The 27867-nt window shown below is 36.7% G+C and overlaps 2 protein-coding genes across 3 annotated transcripts in view; both read left to right on the forward strand.

The window, feature by feature from the left end:
- Positions 1-2: 2 nt before the first annotated feature.
- METTL8 (methyltransferase 8, tRNA N3-cytidine) lies at positions 3-21072 on the forward strand. 2 transcript variants are annotated; one of them, XM_058809677.1, is made up of 11 exons: positions 3-96; positions 807-919; positions 5659-5814; positions 9072-9163; positions 13853-14244; positions 14815-14864; positions 17355-17418; positions 17751-17890; positions 19749-19855; positions 19958-20023; positions 20742-21072. In XM_058809677.1, the coding sequence occupies exons 2-11, from the start codon at positions 915-917 to the stop codon at positions 20927-20929; spliced, it is 1260 nt and encodes a 419-aa protein (XP_058665660.1). In that variant the 5' UTR covers positions 3-96; positions 807-914; the 3' UTR covers positions 20930-21072. The 2 variants fall into 2 exon arrangements, with proteins under 2 accessions (XP_058665660.1, XP_058665659.1); XM_058809676.1 differs by lacking the exon at positions 3-96 and adding an exon at positions 133-293.
- Positions 21073-25643: 4571 nt separating this feature from the next.
- TLK1 (tousled like kinase 1) overlaps positions 25644-27867 on the forward strand; it is a 93635-nt gene continuing 91411 nt past the window's right edge. Inside the window, exon 1 of the mRNA XM_058809976.1 lies at positions 25644-25678. The gene's annotated coding sequence lies outside the window, so the exon portion shown is untranslated. The remainder of the gene's footprint in view (positions 25679-27867) is intronic.

Raw genomic sequence — 27867 nt, forward strand, 5'->3', positions numbered from 1 at the left:
CGCTGCTCGCCCCGCGCTTCCCCGGCCGCCGCAGCTCCGGTTTCCGCAGACGCCGGGCGGGGACTGCCCTGCACCGCCTCTCCCGCGGCCCGCCGGGTACTGTAGTTTTCCCGGGAGCGGAATCGCGCGGCCCGCCCGGACTTCACCTCCCGCCGCCGTTACTGGGCGGGCCGCGTGGTGCCCGCGGGTGGCGGCCAAGCGGGGTCAGCGTCCCGTACGGGAGCGCTGCGGCGTAGGCGCTGATAAGGCACCGCTCCGAGGAGCGGGCAGGAGCAGGCGCTGCGCAGGGCTCGGTGAGAATCGTGGGCAGCGGCCGCCGGCCGGGACTGCGCGGCCGCCGGCCGGGACTGCGCGGCCGCCGGCCGGGACTGCGCGGCCGCCCGCGCTCCACGAGCTCTGCCCCGGCCGCGCTCCCGCCCATCCTGCGCTAAGGGATGCGGACGTTCGACGCGCGGGGCGTGCAGATGGAAACATTTTACCCATTGGGTTTTCAGTTAAATCAGGAAAGTTTTGTTAGTGGTCGCTAGTTAAGGAGAAGTGGGGACTGGTATCTTCTTTTTTAAAAAATATTCCTGCTACAGAGCTCAACATTCGGGGTTGGGCGGGGGGGCATTCCCGGGAATGCACGCCCGGCCTGGCACCTGCGACCTTTGGGCACCCGCCGTGAGCCCTTTTGGGTACGGCAGTGCGGGATTGAGTGTACCCGGACCTGGGGGAAAGGTTAAGGGATTGGTTGAAACCCGTTTAAAATCCAAGGTCAACAGAAACTTCTTAAGATGTATGACACTTCATTTTTGTATTTTTAGAGCTACGTCCCAAATGTTGTCACGGTCATCAATCTCTACTTGCCAGCAGAGCAACTGAAGTCTGCGGACAGACTCGTTTCTCTTCCTTGCCAGAGGCCAAGCGCCCAAATGGGGTAATCAAAAGTTGCTGATGTTTTTGTGTGCCCGTATCTATTCTTCAGGATCTGAGTGGAACGTTGAATCTTCACTGATAGTGAAGGAGAGTCCTTTAAATTTCTGGTGCTTTGCAGTATTGCTTGCAGGGAGCTAAACACAAACACAATGGTTGCAGTTGCTCCTTCAAAGAGCTGATTAGGGCAGTAAGTGGAGCATACAACAACAATGGATTTGCAACAGTGACTTCAGAGCTGGCAAGGCAGGTTGTAGCTCACCAAAGTACACATGGACATCCAGAGTCCTGCAAGAATGTAAATGGATGAGGTTATTGAATATAAATTGTAGACAGTAGTAAAATTCATGCTGCTCTATCCCAATTCTCGTCACCTTTAATAACAAACCCCATAGTTTGTGTTGAGACAAATTATCTTTTGTTAGGTAATACATTGCATTTGGAGGTTTAGATGTATCTTGCAAGTGGGTGTATACACATGTAAAGTCTCAATACCTTTTTTCTTTCCTTTTTCCTCTTTCCGTGTAAGTAGCAGCCAGCAGAGGGTGTGCAGGGTAACGAGGAGCCCTTTGATTATTCAAGTAAATGTTTCCAGTAAACCCGCAGGATTTATCTCCCCTTCTCTCTCATTGCATAAACTATTTCCTCTTTGCTCAACTATTTTTAACAGACTACCTCACTAGTGGAAGCTTGTGGAAGAACAGGCACTTCTCAGCACATGTATATGTGATTTAAGTCATATCTGGTGGTGGGGCAGGTTTGTTTATTTTTATCTGCTTTGCTTTTTCACTAATTTTAACTTTGTTGTCTCTATAGGAATCAAAATAAATAAAAATAATTTTTCTTTTGTTTTTCTTTTCCCTTGGGAGTCACTGCTCTGCAGCAGTTTTACTGAAGTTACTATATGCTCGCAGGGAGGTCTGCATTGTTCCTGGTGCATGAGAAAGAAAAAGAGTTGAAATTTTTAGGTCTGCTGAGTTTGAGAAGTTGTGAAATACCCTGTTGTTTCAAATGTGCATAAGTTTTTGGAAGTATGTAATTGAAAAACTAATTATGAAGCCCCAAGAGGGCATGATTAGTCGCTTGGTCAAGTAGAATAGGATTAAGCACTCAGTTAATGAGTGAGTCTAGGTGACAGTAAAGTCACCCCCACCAGATTGGAAATATTAAGAAATATTAATATGCATGTCTTTTAAAAATAACCACTGGTAATTAATAGTTCTACCTTCTGTGTTACCATTGTCTTGAATGTTCTTTTCCTTTTTGTTCCCGATTGCCACTTGCCACTTGTTTAGTGTAAGGTGTTTTGAGTTTTGGTAGTGTTTGATGGTGATAATACAGATTAGCAAGGCTTTACAGAAGAGCATTGGGGATTAATGGTCAAATGTTGTCTAGATAAGCTTCTAGGTACCAAGCAGAAGTGAGTTGTTTCCAGAATACTTTTCTGTCTAGGAATGTAACAAAAGCTGCACATGCTGTTCCTAATATAGGCTATTTTTGTCTTTATAACAAAGACTCTACAAGTAGTAGAGTAGCTTAGTTTATTCAGCATAAACAGAACAAGATGACTGGGGATAAAAGCATTATATAGTCAACCTAGGAGAATTGGAGATGGAAGAAGTTGTTAGATTTGTAGTTGGGGATCGGCCAAATGTCAAATATTCTCATCCAATATGTTCATTAAATTAGGTTCTTGGACAAAAGCAGCAGGTTTATTTCTGTTCTTTTTGTTTGGTTGTTTTTTTTTTTTTTCCTCTGACATCTCTCTTAGAATAGATACTTTTAAAGAATTTTACTCATCAGTTAAGTGGTTTACAAATGTTTTGGGGTTTAATTCACTGTTAAAAAAATCTTAGAGCAGTGCTTTTCTCCTATATCTAATTTTTCTTCTATGGCTGTGACTGCTCAGTGTTTTAATGGCAACATCAATTAATTTAATGCCAACTTCAGGTCTGGCTAGCAGTTGATGTGTGTGCATTCTTCTGCATGTTCACCTGCAAAAAACTGTATTAAAGATGCTGTGTTTACTTGTTTCTGAACATTTCTCAGTTAAACTGAGGACCTGATCTGCAGTTGTAACAATGACAAAGCTGTAAAGTTTAAAAGGCGGTGCTCCATGGGGAAACAAAGTTGCTCTTCAACATTGTTATAAAGTGCATTGTTTCTTTAAGTTTTTTTTTTTCTGAAAAATAGTTATGCTGCTACAAAATTTAAAAATTTTTATTGTAATTCAGTTTTATGTTAATTTCCTTAAAGATGAAAGTTGAGTTCTTTGATTAATAATCAAACCTAAAGTATTCCTGTCTGACTGTGAACAGGGAAAGAACTCCTAATTCTTTCAGGCAACATTTCTTACTGTCATAACTTCAGGATATGATCATCTTACCTGACAAGAAGAAAGAGTGTTTGCCTGTTTCATTAACAAACTTCAGTTAAACAATTGAGCAATGACTCCCTTCAGAAAATGGAATTTAGGCTTAAAAGTGATTTAATGCATTTTGAGCTTTTAGTAGCCATGTTGCCAACTAATCTCATGATCTGTGGATGACTTCTAACTCTCAGGGATGTCCATGCATGTCTCAAGGGAGTTCATTCACATTTAACATAGATTATAACCGGAAACTTCCTCACTTACCCCACTTGCCTTACATTTTCAGAATTTATCTGCTAAAATTGTTCAACTATCACTCAAAGGCTCACTTTTTCATAGAAAGGCTTGCATATATGGATTTTACTGATGTAAGACCATCTTAGTCATCTGACTGTAGTTCCCATCTGTGCATCTTTTCATGTTCTTATTGAGATATTTAGAAAGCCAAGAAAAATTATGTGACTAGCCTAGCAGCTGAATCATTGTATTTTGTGGTGAATATCAATGCTGGCACAGGAAATGCAAGATACTAACTCAGGTTTTTTCAAATGATTGAGGGAGGAAGAGGATTTGTAAACAGTTTGCAGTGTAATAATGGAATCTTTATCCAAGCATTTCTGTAATTTAATAATAATAATTTTGGATTGTGGTTTTGTGGTTTTGGAGGACTATCTCTTTATTTTTATTTTCAATAATTTTATTTTTAATTGCCTTTATGTAAATTACACATTTTGCAGAAATTGTCATGATGCCTTAGTTTTCATGTATAATAATTACTATTCCATTATATCCCATATGTGTTAATAATTATGGATTATTTATTAAAAATGCATGCATATTTTCAAATAAAACCCATTAAAAAGTTGTAGTAATTGAAGTGTAAATTGGAAGAGTTTTGGTTGCTGAGCCTCATTTAAAAAAAAAAACCAACCACAACAAACTCATTAACATTAAAAGAAGTTTTGATTTTTTAAATAGGCCTAAATGTTACATTTTCACTGTATGGCAATGCTTCTGTGTCATGATAACATTAGAGTCTCAGCAGCCAAAATTAACAGTGGTTTTATTTGGCATTTTCAACCATAAGGCAAACTCCATTTTATTTAAACTTTGACAAATAAAAAGAAATTTTAATCTTTTTTCCTTTTTTTTTTCTGTAGGCTTAAAATGAATAAACAATGCCCTTTTTAAAGCATGACTCATTCAAAAGTACATGATTCATGAGGAATTGTTAATTTAATTGAAGTGATTCCTTTGCCAGTCATTGTATTGATGTGTACAGGTTAATAATTTTCACAGTACAAAACTTGTGGAACAGTACAAAACGAAATACTACTATTTTCCTTGAGATAGAAATCTTTGTTTTGCAACCAATTTGTACAGAATGTTTTCTAGTAGTGTCTTGTGCCTGTTCTCTTGTAACTATGTTTTGGATTTCCAGTGCATTAAATATGTATGTGTGGTTTTTATGGAAGCACACTGCAAAAAAACAAGAGAAAAAAGGCAGAATAAAATAGGACTTAAAATAATTTTAAGGAAAAAAGAACAAAAGCCCAGCAGAGTAAAAGTATTGGGGGGATGTTTCATTTTACTCGTCTCATAGAAAGCTTACGTTAACAAGAATATGCAAAAAACCCACCAAAAATGCTGATACTAGATACACACTCTTGTTTTCTTTCATTATTGACCCTTTATGAAGATATTGCTATATTTTACTTTACTTGAAATATAAGTTAAAATTATACATGTAATAGAAAAATCTGTATCACTTTATAATCTCTATTGATAGAAATGAAACGTATAAAAATTACATTTCAAAGACAGCAGCAAACAGAGATCAGGAGAATAAATGGCAGAAATGTTGGAAAGCTTTATGTGCACTATGTTTACACTTCAAGATATTTAATTTCCTGTTTACAAGTATAAAACCATAGTCATAGTTCCAGAGTGAAATCTTTTGAAAAAAAAAGGAGTGGGGTGAAAAATGTCAATTTTGCTGACAGTGTGTACCCACTAGAAGAAGTGGTTTCTTTACTGATCATTTCTTGCTTGCATTTGTAAAGGTACAGTATCAGTCTTGGGTTATTGTTTTACTGTGTATTTCTTTTCCTTCCCCTCTCTGACAGGACTTTGAAATGATACCAGGTAATTTATCTTTTGACTGGTTTCATTCCAGTAGCCTACTTTGGGATTATTTGGGCTTTCAGCACACTGAGGGGATGTTGCCATTTTCTAAAAAAGCATTTGAATTGATATTTTAGTAAATGATTTTTAGTAAATCTCGTTCATGGCTATTTGACCAGTCTCTCATGTAAGTGACATAAATAGTTGCATTACTGCCAAACTGTAATTTGAGTTTAATGTGTTCTCAGGTCTCTCAACACAACAAACTTCATTACAAGGCTTTCTGCTTTATGCCTGAGGAAAACCAAGATGCAACACAGGCACCAAAGTAACAGACGACCAACGGTTCCACTCGGATCACGGATTTTAACTGATCCTTCTAAGGTCTTTGAGCATAACATGTGGTGAGATGTTTCTTCAAGGATCATTTTCATATAATTTTGTATACTGTTTACTCTGGTATAATTGGGTGGGTGTATGAAACATGGTGCTGCCAGAATAGGCACATGAAGGAAGCACTAGAGGAAATCTGAGATTGTCACAAGTGACCTGTGTTAAAAGCTGCCCAGCTGATAGTTAGTCAAGGAGTGAAATCAAATATTGTTAGTGATCAGTAATCAATTAGGAGACAGAGGATCTAGAGATAAGATAGTCCATGTTATTTAAAATGGCAGAAAGTTTCTAGGTACAATACATTGCATACTGGATTAGCTTCCTAATGCTTACCACTTTCAGGCTAAATGTGGAGTTGGCTATACTTCCTTGGTCAAGGGAGCTGGAAGCTGTCTGATTATTGTGTTAAGAGTGTAAAGTTTGTCTCTGTGTTTCATAAATCTACATGCAATGTAGTTCTTAAGCATCTTCCAGGCTTCATGCTTCCTGCTAGGTGGATGAATCCTTTTCATAAAATGTAAAATCAGGTGTAAATGCTGATTGAAGTGTAGGCTATATAATCGAGGGAGGAAAAGATTTTAAGAAAAGGACCACCCTTTTTCTGTAACATTGTTTTTTGATGAAACTCTGTCTGTTTGTTTGTTTTATAATTTCCTTCCAAAAAATTGGTCATGTGTAGCTTCAGTTTTACCTGCTACTATTTGGTGACAGTCTAACATAGAGTTACCAAACTTTGATGCAGGTGGTTGGAATGGATTGTGAAGATGGAAGTGAAGAAGCAGGGTTGTTCAGAAAGTGGATCTGCAGATGAATCTATGTAGCTCAGATGGGAAAACAGGTGAAATTGAATTGAAGCAGAGGTGCATTGAAGTTGTGAAGGTCTTAATAAGTCAAGAACCTGGCTGTGCTGGGGGTTAGGTCATTGTTTCTGAAGCTCATTACATTGGCAGGGTTCTCACTAGGGAGATAAGGAGAATTAGGATGTGGTGGTAGTGCTAAATAGGGTAAGCATAGTGCTACAGGGTAAGCATAAGATATTTGTCTTCTCTAACATTGATGTATGATGTCCTTTTGTTTTCCACTCATCATCTTTGTTAGTTCATAAAGTGGCATTCTTTTTGTGTGAATTGGCAGAGAGACAAGAGCTGCTACCATTGCTGCTAGAAATACTAAGTAAATTAAATTTGGGAGCTAATGCTTTAGATGTCTATTGTGGTGCTTTTCTGTCATTTTGAGAGAGAAGTAATGAATGATGCTAAACACTGGCAAAAAAAAATGCCTGCTTCTGTTCAGGTCAGTAATTGAACCAGTTTTTACATTATCACAGAGATAATTAAACCCTAAGTTAGCAAACAAGGTAACAGAAAAAGACTAAGTTGAATAGGCTGAACTGAAAGCAGCATTGTTTGATCTCATATCAGGCCTACTCATGTTAACAGTTCCTGGTGTGGTTAAAATGGATAGCTTGCTTTGCTGCCTCAGTGTTCAGCTTAAAACACTTCTGTATTTAAACACTTCTGTGCTTAGAATTCTTATGTGTCTCATGTTCCTACCAGCTTGTGTTGCTGAAGGAGCTGCCTCATGTGAAGCATCTATATATGTAAATAATTGCTGTAAGAGCTATGCAGTGACCCCTCTTTTGTAGATTTTGATCAAGAAGTGCTGCAGCAGTACTATTTGAGATCTACCATATGGAAATTTCAACAAAAGCTCCAAAAGGAGCTTTATGAATTTCCAAGGAGGGGAAAAAAAAAGAAAAAAAAAAGGCAGTTAATGAAGATAGAGGGCTTCAGGCACCTTTAGTATTGTGTGTAGAGCCCCTGAGGGCTCTGACAGACACACAGTGATGGATTAAAATTGATCAGCTAAAGATTACAGAGCAGCAAGTCATCTGTCAGAAGGGCTGACTGTGTATTATTGCCATCTGAATAGTCCTTGGTTTCAGCTTGCTGGAATAGGCAAGGTCAGCACTGGTGATAGCAGTGAGGGAAGCAAGTCTTTCCAAGAGGATGTCTGCCTGGCAGTGCTTTGGTCACTCAGTTTTATTCGACTGCAGCGTGTCTGTCAGAGCCATGACACTGCACAGGAACATTTGGTATATGAACAAATACAGGAAGGGGAGAGGCAACCTGCTGGGGACAATAATGAGAAATATTTCAGTAGAGAGGCGGAAATCAAGTCTGAGGCAAGCAGACAAATACATACCAATTAGTCTCCCACAATTAACAAAAGAGGAACTGTGAAGGTCTAAGAATTAAATTACCTATATGTCACCAACTACGGAAAAGGAAGATGCTCATTAGCTTTTAGAGACAATCAACTCTTCAAGTTGGCACCTTCTTCCTTTTCCCATAGTAACCAATGGAATTTTAGTCTTGGGCTTTCACTTAGCTCATTTCAGTAGGATTAGGATCTAATAGATTACTTGAATTATATTATTTAATTTAATCTGTTCAGACGGGACAATTTGGAGGGACAGCTGATTGGCTTTTGAAACCGTCCTGCAGCACATTTTTGGGTACTCCCCATTGTGGTCTGATCCAAACCAGAATCTGCAGGGAAGGCAGTTTAGTCACCAGGGTCAGCTCTGGGCTTGGTTCTGTGACCATGGATTAACATAACATTTAGGTAACCACTGTACACAAGTATAGATGGCATAGACTTTGGAAACATTGCAGCACTGCTTGACTTGTCTCATTCTGGTTTGGTTTTTTTTTTTTAACATTACCTATCTCTGTTCCTCAGAAAAATAAAATCGTGTTTATCAATTCCACCTGTTCCAATTGAATAGGTGGATTATGCTCCCTGTTTCAGAACAGCTGATTTCTTTGCTAGTCCTTAGTTCCTCATCATAAACACTACTAATGTGAGGTGTTTCTTGCATTAGGGTGTTTGTTGGTAGGTCTCTTATTGTATTCAGCTAAATACAGTTCTAATGGACACTCAAAATACACTCCTGTAAACACACTCAATTTGTAAGATACATATAATCCTGATATTAATAAAAGAAATACATGCTACTTCAGTCTTTTGGCAGTTGGAACATGTTTCTTAATCACTTGACTTTTACCTAATTAGTAATTAATTTTTATCTATCATACACTGAAACTTAGGTTTTAACTGTCAGTCTCCTTGTGGTCATTTGCTTGCACTCAAAAATAAAAAAAAGGTATTTGAGACAGTGTAGCTAATTCATGACTGTTTTTCCTGGGAAAAAATATTATGAAAAACCCTATTGAAAAGCTGTTGCTTCAATTGCCTTCTGCAGGGACCACATGCAATGGTCACAAGAAGAAGAAGAGAATGCCAAGAAAAAAGCAACAGAGAATTCTCTTGTGAAAGTTCAATCAGAAGACCAAGGTAACAAATTTCAAATGGTATAAAAATTTTTTAATGCTCTTTATTAAAATAATTGAAGATTTACAGAGTTCAGGAACATTTTTTTTACTTCTGCATTCTTTTATCTAAATTTTTTATTATTTTTTTTTCCCTTTGTTGCCTCAAAAGAACTCACAGTGTGTTTTTCCTAACAGTACAGTCTCTTATTTGAACAGTTTTACAATTGGGGTGGCAGTAGACTCTGTGTAAAACACGTGCATCAGGATGGTGCAGTTGTTCTGACCCGTTTTGCAGTCCTCCAGAATACAACTTCTACTACACAAGGCTTTTACAGAATCAAAGGGAATGAATTTGCAATCAGCTAGAGTGCTGGAGATGAAGATTCCCATATACAATATTCAAATGCTTTTCAGTGATTTGTGAACTATTTAGAGAGCTTGTGTTTGTTCATTGCACTGTATTTCTGTTAAATGCCATACAAGTTGCAGTGGTCCCAGCTTGCTGCCTTTGCCAGGGAGTGCCTCAGGAATCCATGTGTCCACTTTGTGTGGAAGGTGTTCCAATACATCCTCCGTGGTCTGCTCTCTAAGGGATTGAGGAGTTTTGTGCCTGTCTTCAGAAGGAAATTTAATGTATTCTGGGTTTCTGAAGAGTGATAGCTCTAGTTTCAAACTGGCAAACTAAACCATAGACTAAACTCCAGGGTGGTTAAAGCTGGAATATCAACTTGATAGTAGCATAGAAGACTGGATTCTTCATTTATTCTTCTGTTAGGAGGATGTTCTGAAAGTAGTCACTTGGATATCTGTGCCTCAGTTTACTTAGCATGTCATGAATCTGCCAGATAGTGTTGTTATGATCCTATGCCTTGGTGTAACCAAGGCACATGTTGGAGTTTGTTTGAATTACCTGAGAATGTGCCTTGCATTGTGTGCCCTTCATCACCTGGAATACTCTGAAATTGTCAGCCTGCCTTTCTCTGTTATCTCTCACATTTTTTATCTACATACACGAGTACAATGCTTGTTTTTCAAAAATTACATCTAATATATTAACTTGATTTGTACAAAGAGCTGAAAAAGAGCTTGTGATTGAAAAGTAAGCTGTGGGGCTGTGTGCTCATGGAATCTTGTATTCTTTATCTACAATCAATTAGAAGTTAGTTTGTACTGGTGAGAAATGGAATAATCAGGCATTTGGCTATTGCCATGAAACACAAGAATCCAAGGACATTTCTTATGAATGCCCCTCTGTTTAGAGGTTGAATAGGTGAGCATTGCTGATAGTGTTCCTTCAGAAAGCTTCAGCTTCATTCTGCAAATGGAAGTACATTTTGGCCTATTTGTGTAAACAATGAACCAGACCAAGGCTAATGAGCAGGTTATTTTGGGGCCTTGAAAACTACAGTGAGGGGAAAAAAGACAGATTTCACCAATGCTATTATATTACTGAAGTAGAAGAGCTCTGATGAGCCTTTTTAAAGCAAGAGCAGTGGAACTGAATGAAGTCATGATACTACATTTAGGAATTTGATTTCCATATTACCATGTGCAGTTTCTTCTCAGGCATGCTTGCTAGCAGTTGAAGATTGTGTTATGTAGAAAAATTGATTGACAAAGTAAAGGTTTTTTTGGTTTTTTGTTTTTTTGGTTTGGTTTTTTTTGGTGGGAGGTTTGGTTGTTGTGGTTGGTTGGTGGGTCTTTTTGTTTGGTTGGGTTTTTTTTTTCTTAGAAGTTTATGTTTTTAAGTTATGTAATTTTTACATGCTTTGGAGTATTTTGTGGGTAGGCTAATTAAATGCACAAAATGAAATAAAAATTTGATAATACTGCATGCATGTTATTACACAAAGATGCAGGAATGCCCAGTGCAACAATGCAAAGTAAAGTGTTCCTTCACTTAAACCCATGTCATTCCTAATACAGTTTGAAAGGCTGACTTTAGCTATTTCTTTCCTTCAGTTCTGAAATCTGGAAAACTTGATGCGAATTTAAGTTCAAGGATTCTGAGCAGACTTGTAGGAAAATTGTGACTATAGCAAGGGGTGATAATAATTAAAGAATCTTTTGACTAGAAGGGTTTTGGTTTTTATACTGAAGCTGAGCAATCTATAAATGCAACTTAAACTGTTGAAATCTGATATATGACCTCAGTCAACTCTGAACTCTAAATATAAAACAGGCCTGTACAATTACAATTATAGGGCTGAGTCCTGCCCTTTAATAATACAATTGGATGTATTAAATGTTAATTTTAAAACATTATGCAGATTTCTAGGACAAGGCATTCTGCCACCTCCTTACCACTTCCCACTGCCTGACTGTGCCTCTAATGATAATTCTCAACCTTGTTTATCTCTGAAAAGCTGTAGTAATTTAGGAAATAATATGTTAAGATTTAAAGAGAGTAGTAGAAGTACACTGTACATTTACTCTGTACATTTATATTAAAAGAACTAATGTGTTGGTGTGAGTGAGAACAAAACCGGAAAGGCAGCACATTATATGAGGTACACTTTTGCAGCAAGAGATGTGAGGGGTAGCAAGATAGTTCTGCAAATGCTTTGGAAATAAGGGGGAAAAACAAGAAAAAAAATTTTGTTTGGTACTTTAGGAGGGATAAGGAAGGGAAAACCATCAACAAAAGAGACATTGAAAAGCTGTAATTCTTATCTTTTTATCAGCCTTCCTTTGAAAGGGTTAGCTAGGTCCAGTCCAGCGGCTAGCACAATTAGTGCTAGTGAGAAGGAAGAAAGATTTTGTTCTTGAAGTGAGAAAGAGCAGGTTACAAAGTACATCCATAGAGTACATGGATGAGTGGAAAAGCAGAAAAGAGAATATTTGCTTTTTAAAAAAGGAGGTGGGAAAAAAATAAGAGTCAGATAATTGGTTTTAGTTTCTGGAAAAATACTGGAAGAGTGCATCCAGAGCTTGCAGACGTTGGGATCAGAAGAACAAAGGAGATGAATACTGGCCAACAAATATTTTTTCAAGGATAAATCACATAAAATCAAGCTAATTTTCTTCTTGGAGAAGGTTACAAGCCCTGGGGATAAGGGAAAAGCAGCAGATGTCCTGAAGTTTATCCTTAGTCAGGCTTCTGATTTGCTTTACTTGACATTTTCATAAGCAAGTTAGGCAAGTGAGAGCTAATGAAACTGCTTTTGGGTGAATGAATGCCTGCAAAGAGCCTTTCAGAATGGAAGGGTGTGCTGGGCAGAGGAGTGTTTTATTCTGTGTCCAGTTCTGCTTGGTATTTTCATTAGTGACCTCGGGAAATTAGAGACTTGAAGATGGTGTTAAGTGAAAATGTGTTTTAAGTATGGTGAAGGACAGGATTGAGATTCAGAAAGATTTGGACAAACATTGGAAAAAATAATCTGAAATATATAAATTTGCTAAAAATGAGTGCAGATTTCTTTGCTTCAGAATAATTCCTTGAGAAAAAAAAACAAACTAGATTTTGGAACAATTGGCTTGGTAGTCATTTTGCAGAAGAAGATCTGAGAGTTGTGGTGAATCACTAGCTGAATCAGCAGTGTCATGCTGTTGCAAAATGGCAAGCTGGGAGTTATAAACAGGATTGCAACCTGGAAGCCTCATAAAATACTCCTTTTTCTCTGCAATTATAATGCCTTTGCCAGAATAAAACACCCAAAGTAGTAAATCAATTGGAGAGAATCTAAAGAAAAATTGAAATTATCAGAAGTCTAAAAATCAAAAAGAAGAGAGTTAGTTTTAGACAATCTAGAAAATAGATTGTTTATGGGGGCATAGTAAAATACTTCAAATATGTAAATAGATGTTACAAAGAGAAAAGAGAGTAATCTTTGCTTTGTCTGCTTGATCCCTATCTGGGACGAGAATTGCTTGACCTAATTGCAAGATGGAAGTTCTTAGGTAGACAGTGGAAAAGGTTTCTAACTGTGTAGAAAATTAAGGACTGTATTATATTACTAAAGAAAGTTGTGTGTGAAAGGTGGTATTTTAAGAATAAGTTGAACAGATGTTTGTGAAGGAGGGATGTGAATTCCCTGATTGTGTGAAATCCCTTCCAGTCCTACTTTCTGACATTCTGACACTTAGTTAGAATGTTTTGTGAATTAAAAGTGAACACAAAAGTCTGTTGTAACTCTGAAGTGTTTTGAAAAAAAGAAAGCAAGTATGTTCCTTCTGTATTGTTGAATGCTTAGGTGTGAATTATTGTCTGTTTGCTGTGCAGTAGCATTTATCAGTCCAGTGCACAGAACTGGATTTGTTTTTTAAATAGGTGATGAGGTACCAACAAATTTGCAATTGATTACAGAATTTCATAAAGCATGAAAGAATTTCAATTCTTACATTTGAAAACTATTTCTTAAATAATTGAAAAGATGCATTTTTTTATAATTAGAGCATGAAAGCTTGTCTAAGAATCTTTAGATTGTGTATTTTGGTGGTGCTGTTCTATGATGTCACTACACTTTTAAAAATATGCTGTAAGCCTGTCAACCCCTTCCTAAGTGTCATAAAATCTAGTTAAACCCTCATAGGAGTTATTTTGAGCACAAGTTAAGGTGAGACACAAAATCCATGTGTTTTAATTTAAATGTACAATGTGTGGAACTATGGATTTTTAAACTGTATATTTGAGGTCCAAATTATATGTTGCTTTAGAGTGTTTTCTAGCTAAGTTCATATTCACCAAGGTTTTGTTCTGCTTTAATTTCAGATAAATATGAGAGAGAAGCCAGTAAATATTGGAATGAATTTTACAAGACACATAAAAATAACTTTTTCAAGGATCGCAATTGGCTGTTTCTGGAGTTTCCAGAAATTCTTCCAGAAAAAAGGAGAGAAGAGTTCAAAACAGAAAAAATATCTTTGGAACACACAAAAATAAATAATGACAACAGTTTTACACTCAAAAATGGAATGTTTGAAGAAGGAGAAAAATACTGGGAGAAAAATTATGGATCTGGTTCTACTGCTGTACAAGGATATGTATATAATAAAAATCAAGTGAAAGCTCTTACTGCCAACCCTCAAGGTAAAAAGTGTGGAGAAGAACTTGGCCAGGGCGAATCCTTCCCTGGTTGTGATGCCACTTACCGAATATTAGAGGTAATGCACTGCAAATGTTCTGCACATCTACAGAACTCCACAGAATTACTCAAAAATCTCATGAAGACCCTTACTAAGTATCAGGAAAGCAAGCCTTTGGAATTTTACATACTACATTCATTTATGGCAGAACCTTTGAGAGAAACCTAAATCTGGACTTGGTTTTCCCGTTACAGTTTTTCCATAGTTAGAATAGGGCTAGATTGTCAGATTCCATTTTCATTGAAAGTCAGGATTTTTATTTCCTCAGGACAGGTGTGAGTTTAAGTGCTTTGTCTCAAAGTGGAAGTACTTGCTGCATTCTTGCCAAATGGTGAAATTGGACAAGAGTATTGCATTTTCTTATGCAGTTTGAGAGACTAATTCTCTTTTAACTTCAGAAAGACATTGGGGAGAAACATGATCATGTACATGATTTGAGAGCTGTGGTATTAGCTGATTATATCTTTTCTGGCCAACATACCTTCAAGTCTAATGGGTCCTACTGGCCAACTAATTTAAGACAAAGATAGCAAAAAAAGGTTTTGTTTGCTCATTTATTTTGATTTTATCTTTCTCTTCTGATTTTAGGTTGGCTGTGGAGCTGGAAACAGTGTCTTTCCTATTCTGAAAGTTCTATGGTAAATTGTGTTGGATTTCCAGATATGAATGTTGTGTTCATATCTTCATTTTCACCAAATGTTGGTGCTGGATCTGTGCTGCAGGAAGCATTGAGTGAACCATTTTACAGTGCTGAGATATTGGTGCCATCAGTATAGGATACTCCTCATGTTGCTCCACCCTGGTCTTGGGGGATCATATTTGCTGACAAAGTTTGTCTCTGAGTGCATTCAGACTGAGTTCTTACAGTTAATCTCAGGCAGATTAAATATTCTCTTGTCTTATAGATCACTGTAAAGCTACCAGGTATCTCTTCAAAAGGCCAAAATTATAGAGACCATAGATAATGGCATGTGAGCTACTGGAAAGAAGTTCTATTTTTTCTGAATTGGCTGGTATATTTGTCACATTACTTGTGGTTTTAGTGTCAAGGCACAAGTCCTATATCACATTACTTAATGTATTGAAACGTCTTAATCCATTTAGCTTTCATTTTTAGAAAAAACTGTTATGACAGCTTGTCCTCCCATCCATGTAGGCAGGAAGGTTTTATTGGAAAGGATATGTATATTTCAAGGGTTGAAATAGATTGCTTTTTTTTCATGCCTTTAAGAGCTTGAGAGCAACATGATTCATTATTCTATCAATGAATTCTGATTGCTAGTATCACCATTATACAAAAATTCTCCATTTTACAGATATGGAAATGCAACAGGAGGAATTAAGTGGTGCACCAGGGTCATACATGATACCTCTGTTATCAATGCATCTTCATCCCACAGCAAATGCTTTGCTTTAGACAGCATGTAGTGAAAGGAGAGCCTGGTTTCATATGAAAACTTTGAAAGGAACCCTATATAGAAAAAGATATCACCTGGCTGTGTTGAAAAAGATGAGACAAACTTTTGTGTTTTCCTCACAGGAGGCATTAGTCATAGATTGGCATTTCTGATAATTAAGAAACTGCTCCTTAGGTATTTTTCCTGGAGATCTCTATTCATGTGTAAATCCTTCAGTCAATCACCTTGGTTGATAGATTGAACAACTTGCTTGTTTGTCTTGTATATGACCTAATGGAAAGATCTCTTAATCTCCAAGCAGGCTTGGCATTAGAGAACAGTTGGTTTTACTCTGAATTTAATAATCTAAAAATTGCCATTCTGGCAATTACATGCATATAAAATAATGTATCTATATGCATATAATTATGTGCATATAAAAACAAGCCAGTGTCAAGCAAGTGTACCCTGGTTACAAAAGAAAATTTCACTAAAGTTAGTGATGTAACTCTTAAACCTCTTCCCCCTGCCTCCCTTAAAATTTAAGTTAGTGCTTTTTAATACAGTGTGTCATGAAAACACCATGCAGATCAAGCCATGTCTTTGTCTTAAGTGGACTTTTTACGTAGTTAGTTACATAGGATAGTTCCTATTCTGCTCTAAAAAAATAAAAGAAACCCCAACATTCTAACAAGTCTATTAGGTAATCAGCTCAACCTTTCCAAAGGGACTGACTGGGTCCAAAGCCTGGCTGCCTGTCCTCATTCATAATAAATACGTAAATTCAGCAATTCTCATGGTGGTCACAGAGCTGATAAAGGTTTTGCTCAGCAAACCAAACAAGCATGGAGTATATTTTGTTCCAGAAGCATTCTCCTGTTGAGCCTTCAGAAGTCACTAGCTTAGTTGTGTATACTGTGAGATCTACAGGCACTGGCAGAGTTTATTGATTCCCCTCTAAAGAAGCCATCTATCCAAAATCTTAAATATATTTTAAATTAATTAAATTGATCGGGAGTCGATCATGAAGTCATCTCTTTGTGGGTTTTGAGTAGCTTTCTCAGTTTATCCTTCTGAGGTGAAAAACTTCTCCCTAGAATTGCTAGTATCTAATGAATGGTACAAGGAAATTTGCTGCTGGCTGAGTCTTGGATGGGAAGAGAAGGGAATACAGTGCTGCAGGAAATTCTTATTCATCCTAGTTGGAAAGCAAAGGAGATAATGGAGTACAATAACCAGTAATGCGTAATCAAATCAAAAGAGCAGCAAGGTGACACATGGAACCCCAAACTTCTGCAGAACTGGGTGACTTTTGCAATTCTCCATCCCTGCCCAAATCATATTGCTAACTAAGCTGCATCCATGGGTTAATAATGCAGTGCTCCTGTAAGAAAATGTGACCTATTAATTGCATTTATGCATTGCAGCACCAGGACATTGTCATCAGTTCTGACAGCCCTCTGTGACCTTTTTTCTTTTCCTTTTTGCTTCCTCACAGACAAGGCTATAATTCTTTTTGTACTAGCTGTCTGTTGGTATTCTTATGAATTTTTCTGCCCTGTTGGTTCATTACAACCTATGTGGCTTTCCATGTGCTAGACATCAATAAAGCATGCTTGATCAAGCCTGTGGAGAAGCCCAGAGGACCCTCTGAAGTTTCATGAACACTGATGTAGACTTTCATCTTATACATTAATAATTTTCTAACTGATGTTGGTTTTGTTTTCCTAGCAATACACCTGGAACCTTTCTGTACTGTTGTGATTTTGCTTCAGGAGCAGTGGAGCTGGTAAAGGTAATTCATGCACTCTCTTTAGAGTACCTTACAAGCCTGTAATTCAGGAGGCTGCCAGGAAGCCATCTTCATGAAAAAGAATGTGATGGCTTTGACAACTTTCAACTGAAGTTTTCAATATTCCAAAGAACAAAGTCATACTGTATGCAGAGAGGAATGAATACCATCAGTGAGCTTGCTTCTCAGCTTGAGTAAGATACCGGACAGAATAGGCTTTTATATGAGATGTTTTACAATGCAGAATAATTGAAGAAAAAATGTTTCTTGAGTCACAGTAAACGTATTAACTACTACTGTTCTCTCTGTGCCTCTTTTCATCTTTTTCCTGACAGTCACATTCATCCTACAATTCAGCCTGGTGTTCTGCCTTTGTTCATGATGTGTGTGATGATGCTTTACCCTATCCTTTTCCAGATGAGATCCTGGATGTCATTCTCCTTGTCTTTGTGCTCTCTACTATTCATCCTGACAGGTAAATGAAGACTAAAGGGCAAAGCAAATGGGTTAAATCTCTTTTTTAACGGAAGGTTTTCAATAATACCCAAAGAAGATGATGAATCTTTAATGTTATTTAATAAGCTACAGCATGTATAAGGTATTTTAAATGCTGTTTCCATTTTCAGGCTTCAAGAGAAAAGCTGGTCATGCTAATTATAATTAGTGAGTCTCCAGTCTCCATCAAACACAAGGGATATATTGTAACTAAGTACATCTCTACTAGAAGGGACAGATTCAAAAAAAGGCAAATTACAAAACCAGGCTGACAATCTTCTAGAAGGCAGTTATTTTTAGTGATCAAAACCAAACATTCGTGATTTAACACCTTACAATGTGTTGATGTAGACTTAGATTGCTGATTTAGCCACATTCAAATGCTTACATGCAGCCCTTTTAAACTAAAATGGATCTATAATTTTGTAACTCGTTTGGATTGCAAACATTTGATCTAATTTTCATGTGTAGCATTGAGCACTGTTAGCCTTTGCTAATGCCTCTCGATGTCTAATGAACCAAATTTTATGACTGTTAAGGTTGGCTGATTGTGAACATGACCTTTTTTAATGCAAAAAAATTAAAAGAGGGCATGTAAGTTAAACTTCTTGACTCTAACTAGATTATATGAAGGGAAATACATGCTGTTTGTGTGATAATACATTTATCACTTCAAGAATGTCATTAAAATGGGCTTGGTGTACAGAACAGTATTTGCCTAGGTCTGAGAACTGTTTCCCTGCTACTAGTGATTAGCTTTATACAGGAAAACCTTCCCTGTATAGAATATTTCTACTTTCTGTTTATTCAGACATGAGCACGAATCACACAAAGCCAGGGTCCAGGTTTCAAAAAGAGTTGAATCAGGAGACTTTAGATCTCTCTAATTCCAGCCATGCTGCCAGGAAGAAATTGGACGACAGTGATTCATTCAGTCACTGTGCCTGTAGAAGCAGTACTCAGATGTTCTGTCACAATTTCTGTGGATCTTTTCCTATTAATCTCTTAAGAATACATTTGAGGGTTTTGTCATTGATTTTCTGTTTTGTTTGTTTTCTTTTTGGTTTTTGTTGGTTTTTTTTTTTTGTTTTTTGGAGGGAAGTGGGTTGTCATTTTTGGTTTAGGTTGGATTTTTTTCCCCAGGGCTGACATGGATGCTTTTCTGTACATGTGTGTGTATACACACACAAAGATTTTCATGTAATTATCTGTGTTTTGAGACCCACTTTCCAAAGATGCCTTAGTCATTACTTCCATCTCATAGAATTAAAATGACCACATAAAGGAAAATGAGATCCAGATTCATCTTGCTCAATATACATTTTTTTTTCTGGAAACTTTGAAAGTGGGAAATGAAAAAGAAAACCAAGGAATCATGGTGCAGAAATTATGTACTTTGAAAAGATGGAAAATACATGTGAGAGGGACACATTTATATTCAGAAAATTGTTACTTAGTAATTTATCTCTAGGCTGTTGTGTTTAGTTTTTGATAATTGCTACTCTTGTAGTCAATTTTTAACACACTTCAATTATGCTAGAACGCACCTCTAAAATTTGGTTGCAGAATTGGAAGCATTAAACTTTCTTCAAGCTGTGTAATTAATGTCTTTTAGATTTGCTGGATGAAATTTCTCAAAGCACTTTCACTTTTTGTGCACATACACTTCTTTCCGAGTGTGCAAAACTTCTGCTTCTATAGGCAAGGCTGTAATTCTGTGCACAGCTACTGTCCTGAACAGTCTCTTACTCATAGGCGGTGCTGCCTTTTTGGTCTGTGGCAGCAAACTTGGTTGCTTATGTTTGCAAACTTCACCAGCATCTCATTTATTCTCTAAGGATGCAAGGGGTTGTAAATAGGTTGGCTAAGCTACTGAAGCCTGGAGGAATGTTGTTATTTCGGGACTACGGAAGATACGATACAGCTCAACTTCGTTTTAAAGAAGGTAATTCCTGAATGGTTTGGTATTTTACTGTTCATTTTAGCTCTTTCTGGGAAAAAAAAAAAAAGTGACATGTCCTTTTTCATTACTGCTCTAATTTCTTAGGTCATTGCTTGTCAGAAAATTTTTATGTAAGAGGAGATGGAACCAGAGTATATTTCTTTACCAAAGGTACGGAATGTTATAGTTTCATAGAATGGGTTAGGTGTTTCTCAAGGTGATTTGGATTATGAAAGCTCAACTTAAAACATAAATTTAAAGAAGGTTTATTGGCTTTTTAAAAAATTCTCTGCTTTTAAAAAGACCAAAGCTACCTGTTGTAAGAAAATAGTTTCCTTTGTATGCACACATGTTGCATTTGGGATCCTGCAATGTTGCTTACAGACGTCACGGGAAATTTCTCTTTAAGTATCCTGTGTGTAATTGTATGCTCAAATTTTATTATTTCACCATGCACATGATTTCTCTGTTAAAATTGAGGTAAACATGCTTGGAAGGAGAGTCTGTAGCTATAAATGACATAAAAGTCTGGATAGTCATTTGTCAGGGGAAGTAGCTTTATCTTGATAATATGTGAACAGTGACCAAATGACATGCATTTGTTTACTCAACTATGGCACCTGGAACCTTGTGAAGAAAGGGTATCTATGGATGCTGTGAGTAATAACTAATGTGCTTTGGGCCTCAACATGACAATTGTTACTACAATATAAATCAAGAGCTGTGAAAATGAATTTCTAACAAATCCTTGTTACAGGTAGTGTCCTTTAGCTTTCAAATTGCAAAATAAATTTAATTCCATCTTTGGTTGAACTACAGGTTGGTAATTACTACATTCTACAAATGACTTTCTTTTTTAATTGCAATAATTTTTCATATGAAAAAATAGATGAGGTATGGAACATGTTCACCTTGGCTGGATTAACTGAAGTACAGAATTTAGTTGATCGGCGATTACAAGTAAACAGAAAGAAAAAAGTCAAAATGCAGCGAGTTTGGATACAAAGCAAGTTCCAGAAGCCATTGCAATCTCTGCATAATCCTGAAGAAAGCACCAAAAGGCACCCTTGTAAATAATTTTACTCCAGAAATGCAGTACAAAATTGAACTTCAGAAACTGAAGGAAATTTGAGTACGTGTGTTTTCATTTAAGTATGCATAAATGTTGTGTTAGCCACTGAAAAGTATTAAAAAGTTCAATAAATGTATTGAACTGAAAACCTTTCTCTGACTTTCTTTTCTTTGTAAATTCATATGTGTAAGAAAAATCTGAGGGGAGATAAAGGCCATTTCTGACTATTGCTTTATATGCAATAATCTTTTCATAACTGTGACCAGGCATTATTTTACTCCCTTGAATATGAATAGTCAATAAGTATACACCTCATTCTGTTGAAATTCATGGTATATAAAAAGGTTAGTCTGAAGCATAATTGTTTCAGAGATTTAGAGAAACAGAATATCTGTTCTCACTATTACCACAGACTATGTTAATTTCTGAGTCATATCCTTTTCAACCACCATGTCTTACGACTGTAATTCCTCTTTGGAGGGAAATTTCTTGGTGCATAAATAATGAGGACAAAAATTTTTTTCTGATTTGCATGTAGCTATGATTTCACACTAACTGCATGTGATATGTATACATATCAGATTACTCAGTGATTTTTGTCCTCCTGACTGATTTATTATGCTGTCTTTGCTTTTCGTCTACATGCTCATAAGGAACAGGCCAATTTCAAATACAATACATTACACATTTAAAGTGCTCTAGATTGTAAACTGAATATGTTTAATGTAGAAAACCATTACCAAAATGCCAAAACAGTTCTGACACCAAATAGTTAATATTGGATAGTTGTCTGGATAAATACAAATATTATTTTTATGATAGGTTAGATACACTAGAGGGAGGAGCAAAACCAGTAGTCCTAAGTACATTTTATTAATAGTGTTATGGATTAATGTAATCACACTAGAATTGCAATCTATCTGGCAGCTGAGATATTTTTATTGTTTACAAAAAGAAGTTGCTTTCTTAGGGATTCTACATTAGAAGGAAAAAACACAGTGTTTTTTATTGGCTGGGTGGGGATATAGCAAAGGACAGGACTAGTCCTGTCCTTCAATACTTTAAATTCTTTTAAGAAGAAAAGTGAGGTGCAAGCTCTGTTTTCAAATGTAGAACATAATCCCGAAGGCTGTTGAGCTTGTATTTAAAGATTCCATTTTGCCACTCTGCTGTTTTAATGTAATTTTAAATCACTTTGCCACAAGGAGGAGAGAACAAGAAAAAGGTGAATGAATAAAATAAATCTCTTTATTTAAACAAGGGTGTGGGATGCATGTAATCTATAACATGTAGTTTTGAGTGTCATTAATACAGTGACACTCAAAGTCTCTTTTGTTGTTTTGTTTTAGGCTGAAGGGTAAGCATGTCACAACTGATAGCCCAGCCTGTTGATCTTTTTGTAAGTTGTTAGTTGCTACGACAAGGAGGACTGATGGTCTCCTAGGAAGAAAACCCTAAATTGTCTAAACAGAGATGCCAAATATCTTCATCCCCTTTAACCCACATGTATTTCAAGAATGGGGTACAATAAGGGGTCTGATCCTGCATTTTTGATATATTTGAAACTCCCATTAGAGGAAAATACTGTTTTATGAATCAAGAGGCTTAGGAAGCTTTGGTTAGCAATAGCATTACTGTAACCTGCAATAAAACTCTCGTGGCAAAAATCAAAGGTTAAAACGCAGCTGTGTTTCTTAAAGCTGTAAGAGATTGTAGCATCCCCATGGAAAATGTAAATAAATGTCTCCTTATATTTTAAATATGTTGCTACTCTGTTTTATTAATTGTGACTTCTGAATATACATAGCTCTTAGCTAGCACAAATAATTTTCACTTGTAGAATTTTCCAGGGAAGTGATGATGATAAGTTCTTGAGCATCCTGCAGTCTTATTCATGTGTGTGACGTAAATTTTCCATTTGTAGAGGCGAACGTAATGTTTGCTTTGGCACTCACGAGGGTATATTGATTCAGGCAAGATTTTAATGTGCTGTTAGTTAAACAAAAGTGTGACTTCACAAAAAACAAACCCTGAATTTTGAATGGCCTTAAGTAAAATCAGCTGTTTCTCTTCCACAATTTACACTTGAAGTATTGGCTGCCTCTTTTAGAATAATAGTGCCTGATTTGGAAGTAATAAGATCAGCTACTATTTTAAGTGTAGAATATCCACTGTCTGAACAGTTGTAAGATTCACAGAAGAGGATATGGAAAAAGGCATAATTCCCAATAAGAACTTTTGAATCTGAGTCGCACTTCCTGTATTCTGGCTTTATGACATTTCAGTTTTCAAAAAGCTTAATCAAAGACATATTTTTAAAATGCTTCCAAATTATCTGTATTAAGCAAGGAGGACTACTGAAATAAAAGAAGAAAAAGAAATGCAGGCATCTATCTAGGAAAGGCAGTTTAAAATGGCTAATTGTTAATTTCCGGAGGAAAGAAAAACTAGTTTATTAATATAGGAAACTGCACTTAAGTTTCACTTTTGACATATGAAGTTGATTTTTTAATCAAATGTGTACCTAAAATTAATTAATACATATTCTATAAATATAAAACATTTTCATTTGTAATTGCAATTTTTCTTTAATTTTTTGTGGAGTTCTTTTTGGTTGTTTCAAGCATGGCTTCCTAATGGCAATTAGAGAAAGGTGGTCTTGCTAGATCTGAGCTTCAGCTTCATTGGCTTTGGCTTGCTTTATGAATACTATGTCTTTTTTGTCCAGATGTGCATGGTACTTACTGGCTTAGACCTTGCTTAGTTTTTAAGCAAGTGTGAGGCAGTTAAAAAGTAAAGAAAGTGACCAACTTTTTTTCTTGCACTAATTTTGAAGTATCTAGTCAATAACAATTTGCTCATATAAAAAAATATGTTGCCTTTTCCTTAGCAAAATGAAGGCAGATGCTTGTGCCACATTCACAAATGCACTGAATCTGCAGAGGACAGCCAAATGCAGCCATGATAAGTAGAACTCTAGGAACACCAGGGAAAAACTTACTGTCTTGGAAACTGCACAGCTAATCTCCTGATTCTGCTGGTTAATAATGGCTAAAAGGTTATAGCAAACAACCTCAGAATTTGTATTAAACAATGGTGGAAATCACTTTACATGAATTCTGCTACTTTGTTTTCATTTGTGGTGTGAACTTTACTCACTGTTCCAGTTTGCTCTTTGATCTGTTGACATACGGTTTGCTTCCTCTTTTTCCTATGTTTAGTGGACAACTGAGCAGTTTCCCAAGGAGCTATATGCACAAACATTTGCAGTAAAGTTGGTTGTCTGAGTTATTGTTAGAATTGAAAAAAGGGAGATTTATTTCCTTCTGTACAGATTACTTTATCTTTTAGTGTGAGTGCAATTAATTGTATAGATGCTAAATTATATATAGTGGTAGTGGCTGTATTTTTTAATAATTTTAAGTCAAGTTTCAGAGAATCATAGAATAGTTTGGATTGAAAGGAACCTTAAAGATCATCTAGTTCCAACCCCTCTCCTGCAGGCAGGGACACCTTCCACTAGACCAGGTTGCTCAAAGTCCCATCCGACCTGTCCTTGAATATGGGTATATTGTCTGTGATAGTAGTTCATATATAAACCACTTCTTCTCCATAGAGCATCTTCATAATGGGTGGAAATAAAACATGTATACATGTTGCAAAAATGTTAAACACTGCTATTGTTAATAATACAGTTCACTTTGTATTTCAGTGAACTGCATTTCAGTTTATGTAAACTTCTCTCCATATTTGGAACAAGGATGGACGTGAGGGGTTTTTTACATCAGTTATGTGCCAGTTCCCCGTCTCTTAAGAATCATCCAGGATTTGGACAAGGTAAGTTTCCTATATGTGGTTGCACTTTGTGTGTAGTCAGTAAGAACAACATGGGTTGCCATGGGTGTCTTAGCAGGTTCTCCTTTTTACCTGTGCCTCCTGGCATGCAGGTCATGCCTGGATTGGGCTTTGAGCTGAGAAGGAAACTTCTCTGTTGAGAGACCATCCTTCACCTCTTTCTAGTACCTCTCTCTGAAAGGAGAGCTTGCTGGGATTGGAAGCAAGAGCCATTCAAGCAAGAGGGGAGAAAGATGAAGATGCAGGCAAGAGAGGGAGTGAGAGTTTCCTCTGGGAGCTAGGGTGAGAAGCAATCTTGGATAGACTGACCAAGAAAAATGAGATACAGAACAGGGAACAGAGGAACAGGACACTGTGGACATGGTTTACGGAGAAGATTTGTAACAGGATACAGTGTGACAGGATGAGGACCTTGAACCTAGACATTAATGAAATGAAATTAATTAAATTATTTAAATTAAAAAATAGAGGAGGCAAGAAGAGAAAGGGGACTATTTGTCACAAAAATAGGGTGAAATCTTGGTAAGCAAGGCAATCAGTCCAGGGCTGGAGGTAGAAAGACATATCTTCAAAGTTTTTATTCTCCCAAATGGTAATGTATTTTCACATCTTAGTGGAATATTACAGCTTTTCTCTTTCATCCATATGTGCAAAATGCATTTCAATATATTAAAAAGATTGAATGTTTCGTTTGTTGTAGGTTGTATGTGCTATGCACATGTTTTCAACAGTGCAAGCAAGTGTATGATACACCTGCTTTTGCTTTCTCCTCAGGGAAAAATGTTTTTACCATCGTTCAAGTAGCATCCTATAGTGACAGAAGCTACATTCCTAACCTCCTGGGAAGCAAATACCAGAGAATAACAGAAGTGTCTATACCCTGATTGTGTGCAATCAAGGTAGAACAATTAAATTTACTCCATGTGTTCTGATGATGTCCTATTTAAATCAAGAAAATATCTGCAGATTATCACTGTGAAGAGCCTCCCAATATCAGTTTCTGTAATACTTGCATCTGTTCAACGGAATTTACAGTGAATTTGTATAAACTAGAAATAAAACTTTAAAAAAACAGCAGAATAGGCTTCATCTGGGATCAGAGCAATTTAGAGATGGAATATGTTTTGTTATTTTAAAACACTTGTGGTTGCAGAGGAGCACTTATCCAAGAGGCTGAAAATTTCGCTTATTTGAGGTGTAATGTATGTCAAGAATATTAAAGCTAATATCCATGTTTTGAAGCTTTGTATACTTAATGTTAGCTAAAGCTATCTTATCAATTGTTGCTGTGAAAAAGGAGTTAGCAACAAGATAGTCTCATTTTCAGAGGATGTTTTATTGATCGGGTCGCTACAATTTTGAAGGGAACTCAAAAGGTTAAGGAAGCAAGTGAATTAGCTTAATAAGGTGAAAACCAACAGATGACATATACAATGTGATAAATAATTAGATTAAGAATAATCCAGGCATTCCTGGATTTGATATTAAATGAAATTTTAAATTAATTAAAAAACCAGAGTTGGTGTATCCTCCTAGTTATAAAAACAAGCCAAATGTTAAAATGTTTAAGTATGATGTAAAAATAGAATGCTCTGTAGCTGCTGCATAAATCCAATGTATAGTCTTCTCTGTAGTGTGTCATGTTCAGTGAGAAGAAAAAGATGCAGCAAAAATAGATAGTGAAGTTTTTTCATGTCTCTAGGAATTTTCATATGAAAACAGCTTTGGGAACTGAATGGTAGACAGTGTGAGAATGGCATATAATGTTATGCTTTAGTATTTAGAAGGTCTAATTTATACCTTTACATGATGCAAAAAGCAAGATGAATTAGTCAAGTTGGCAGACAACAAACTTGCATTGTATATATTTATCACCATTGCCTATTAAAACAAGGAATCACAATGTTCACAAGGTTAAAAGATTGGTGAGTTACCAAAAACTGGTTGTATTAGATTTTTCCATTTGCGTTTTTATATGTGTGAATGGGAAATTTTACCTATTTACTGTTCAAGATCTTTAAATGCTTTCATTAAAAAACCAAAGAAACAAAGAAATAACAATCCTAAAACCTTTGTCATTACCTTTTGTGAGATCCTAACATTGCTCAACATTCAGCTCAACAGTAGAGCTGAAGAATAGGCCTGGTTACAAAATGGGTCTAGTAGACAGAGTTGCCAAATTAAGAAAAGATAGAGGGGGAAACGGAGAAAAATAGAGAACATAATAATTGGCATGACAACATGTAGTCCTGTAGCAATCATACAGCACTTAGTATTTTATATGGAATGACAAATTCAGTACAGTTCCTGAGAGAGCAGGAGAGAGACATCAGTGTTGCCACCCTTCCCTGTCACTCCTGACTGTAAACTGGCATGTGGACAAGCCAAAGGCCAAAGAGTGAAAGTAGTTGGTTTGCTATAAAAGTTACAATTAATTAATTATGCTCGCTTGAGGATGGTGCTTTTGGAGGGTTTCATTACAAAGCCAGCACGAATTTTTTCTTTCCTTAGAGTCAAGCACACTGTAGCCTCCATTTCCTTCTGATATACCAAGTGCTCTTTAAATGGAGGAGTGCATCTTTCAACTTGAATAAAAGGGTTGTTGTACAGTGTAGCATTTAGCAGATGGGCTTAGAGAATCCAAACCCACCAGCAGTCTTTTATTTTACACTAGGAAAGGCTTTGCCATTTTTAATGGCACTGTTTGCTACATTCCCTACTAAACGCAGTAGTCAGATGTTGTTCTGAGGAATAGGGCAGCTTAGCTTCCAATGACATTGATTACACTCAACAGTGAGAGCATGAGAAAGAGAAGTGGGTGGAGAAGTGAAAAGGCAGTGTGAGGCATTTCAGGGAGGAGATTTGCACTCCAGCACTTGCATGTGGGTGACAATCCCTCAGAGAAACAATTTTTCCTCTGAAGTGGAGCAGAGTTGAGTCTTCTGTGCTCACTTCAGGTTTAATCTCCATCCCTGCAAACTACCAGTGCAGCCTGTAGTTAAATGTTCATTTACTTAAAATGAAAAGAAAATAGCAGTAGCGAGAAGCTGCATTTTTAGCATGGAGCTCTGATTTCCCAGAGAGAGAC

The sequence above is a fragment of the Ammospiza caudacuta genome, chromosome 8, assembly GCF_027887145.1.
Source record: "Ammospiza caudacuta isolate bAmmCau1 chromosome 8, bAmmCau1.pri, whole genome shotgun sequence".
Lineage (NCBI taxonomy): Eukaryota > Metazoa > Chordata > Aves > Passeriformes > Passerellidae > Ammospiza > Ammospiza caudacuta.

Bases quoted from the DNA above. Each gene is read 5' to 3' on its own strand.
- METTL8 (XM_058809677.1), top strand. The intron at 5,815-9,071 runs GTGAGATGTTTC...TGCCTTCTGCAG, and splicing joins GTCTTTGAGCATAACATGTG to GGACCACATGCAATGGTCAC. The intron at 19,856-19,957 runs GTAATTCCTGAA...CTAATTTCTTAG, and splicing joins TCAACTTCGTTTTAAAGAAG to GTCATTGCTTGTCAGAAAAT.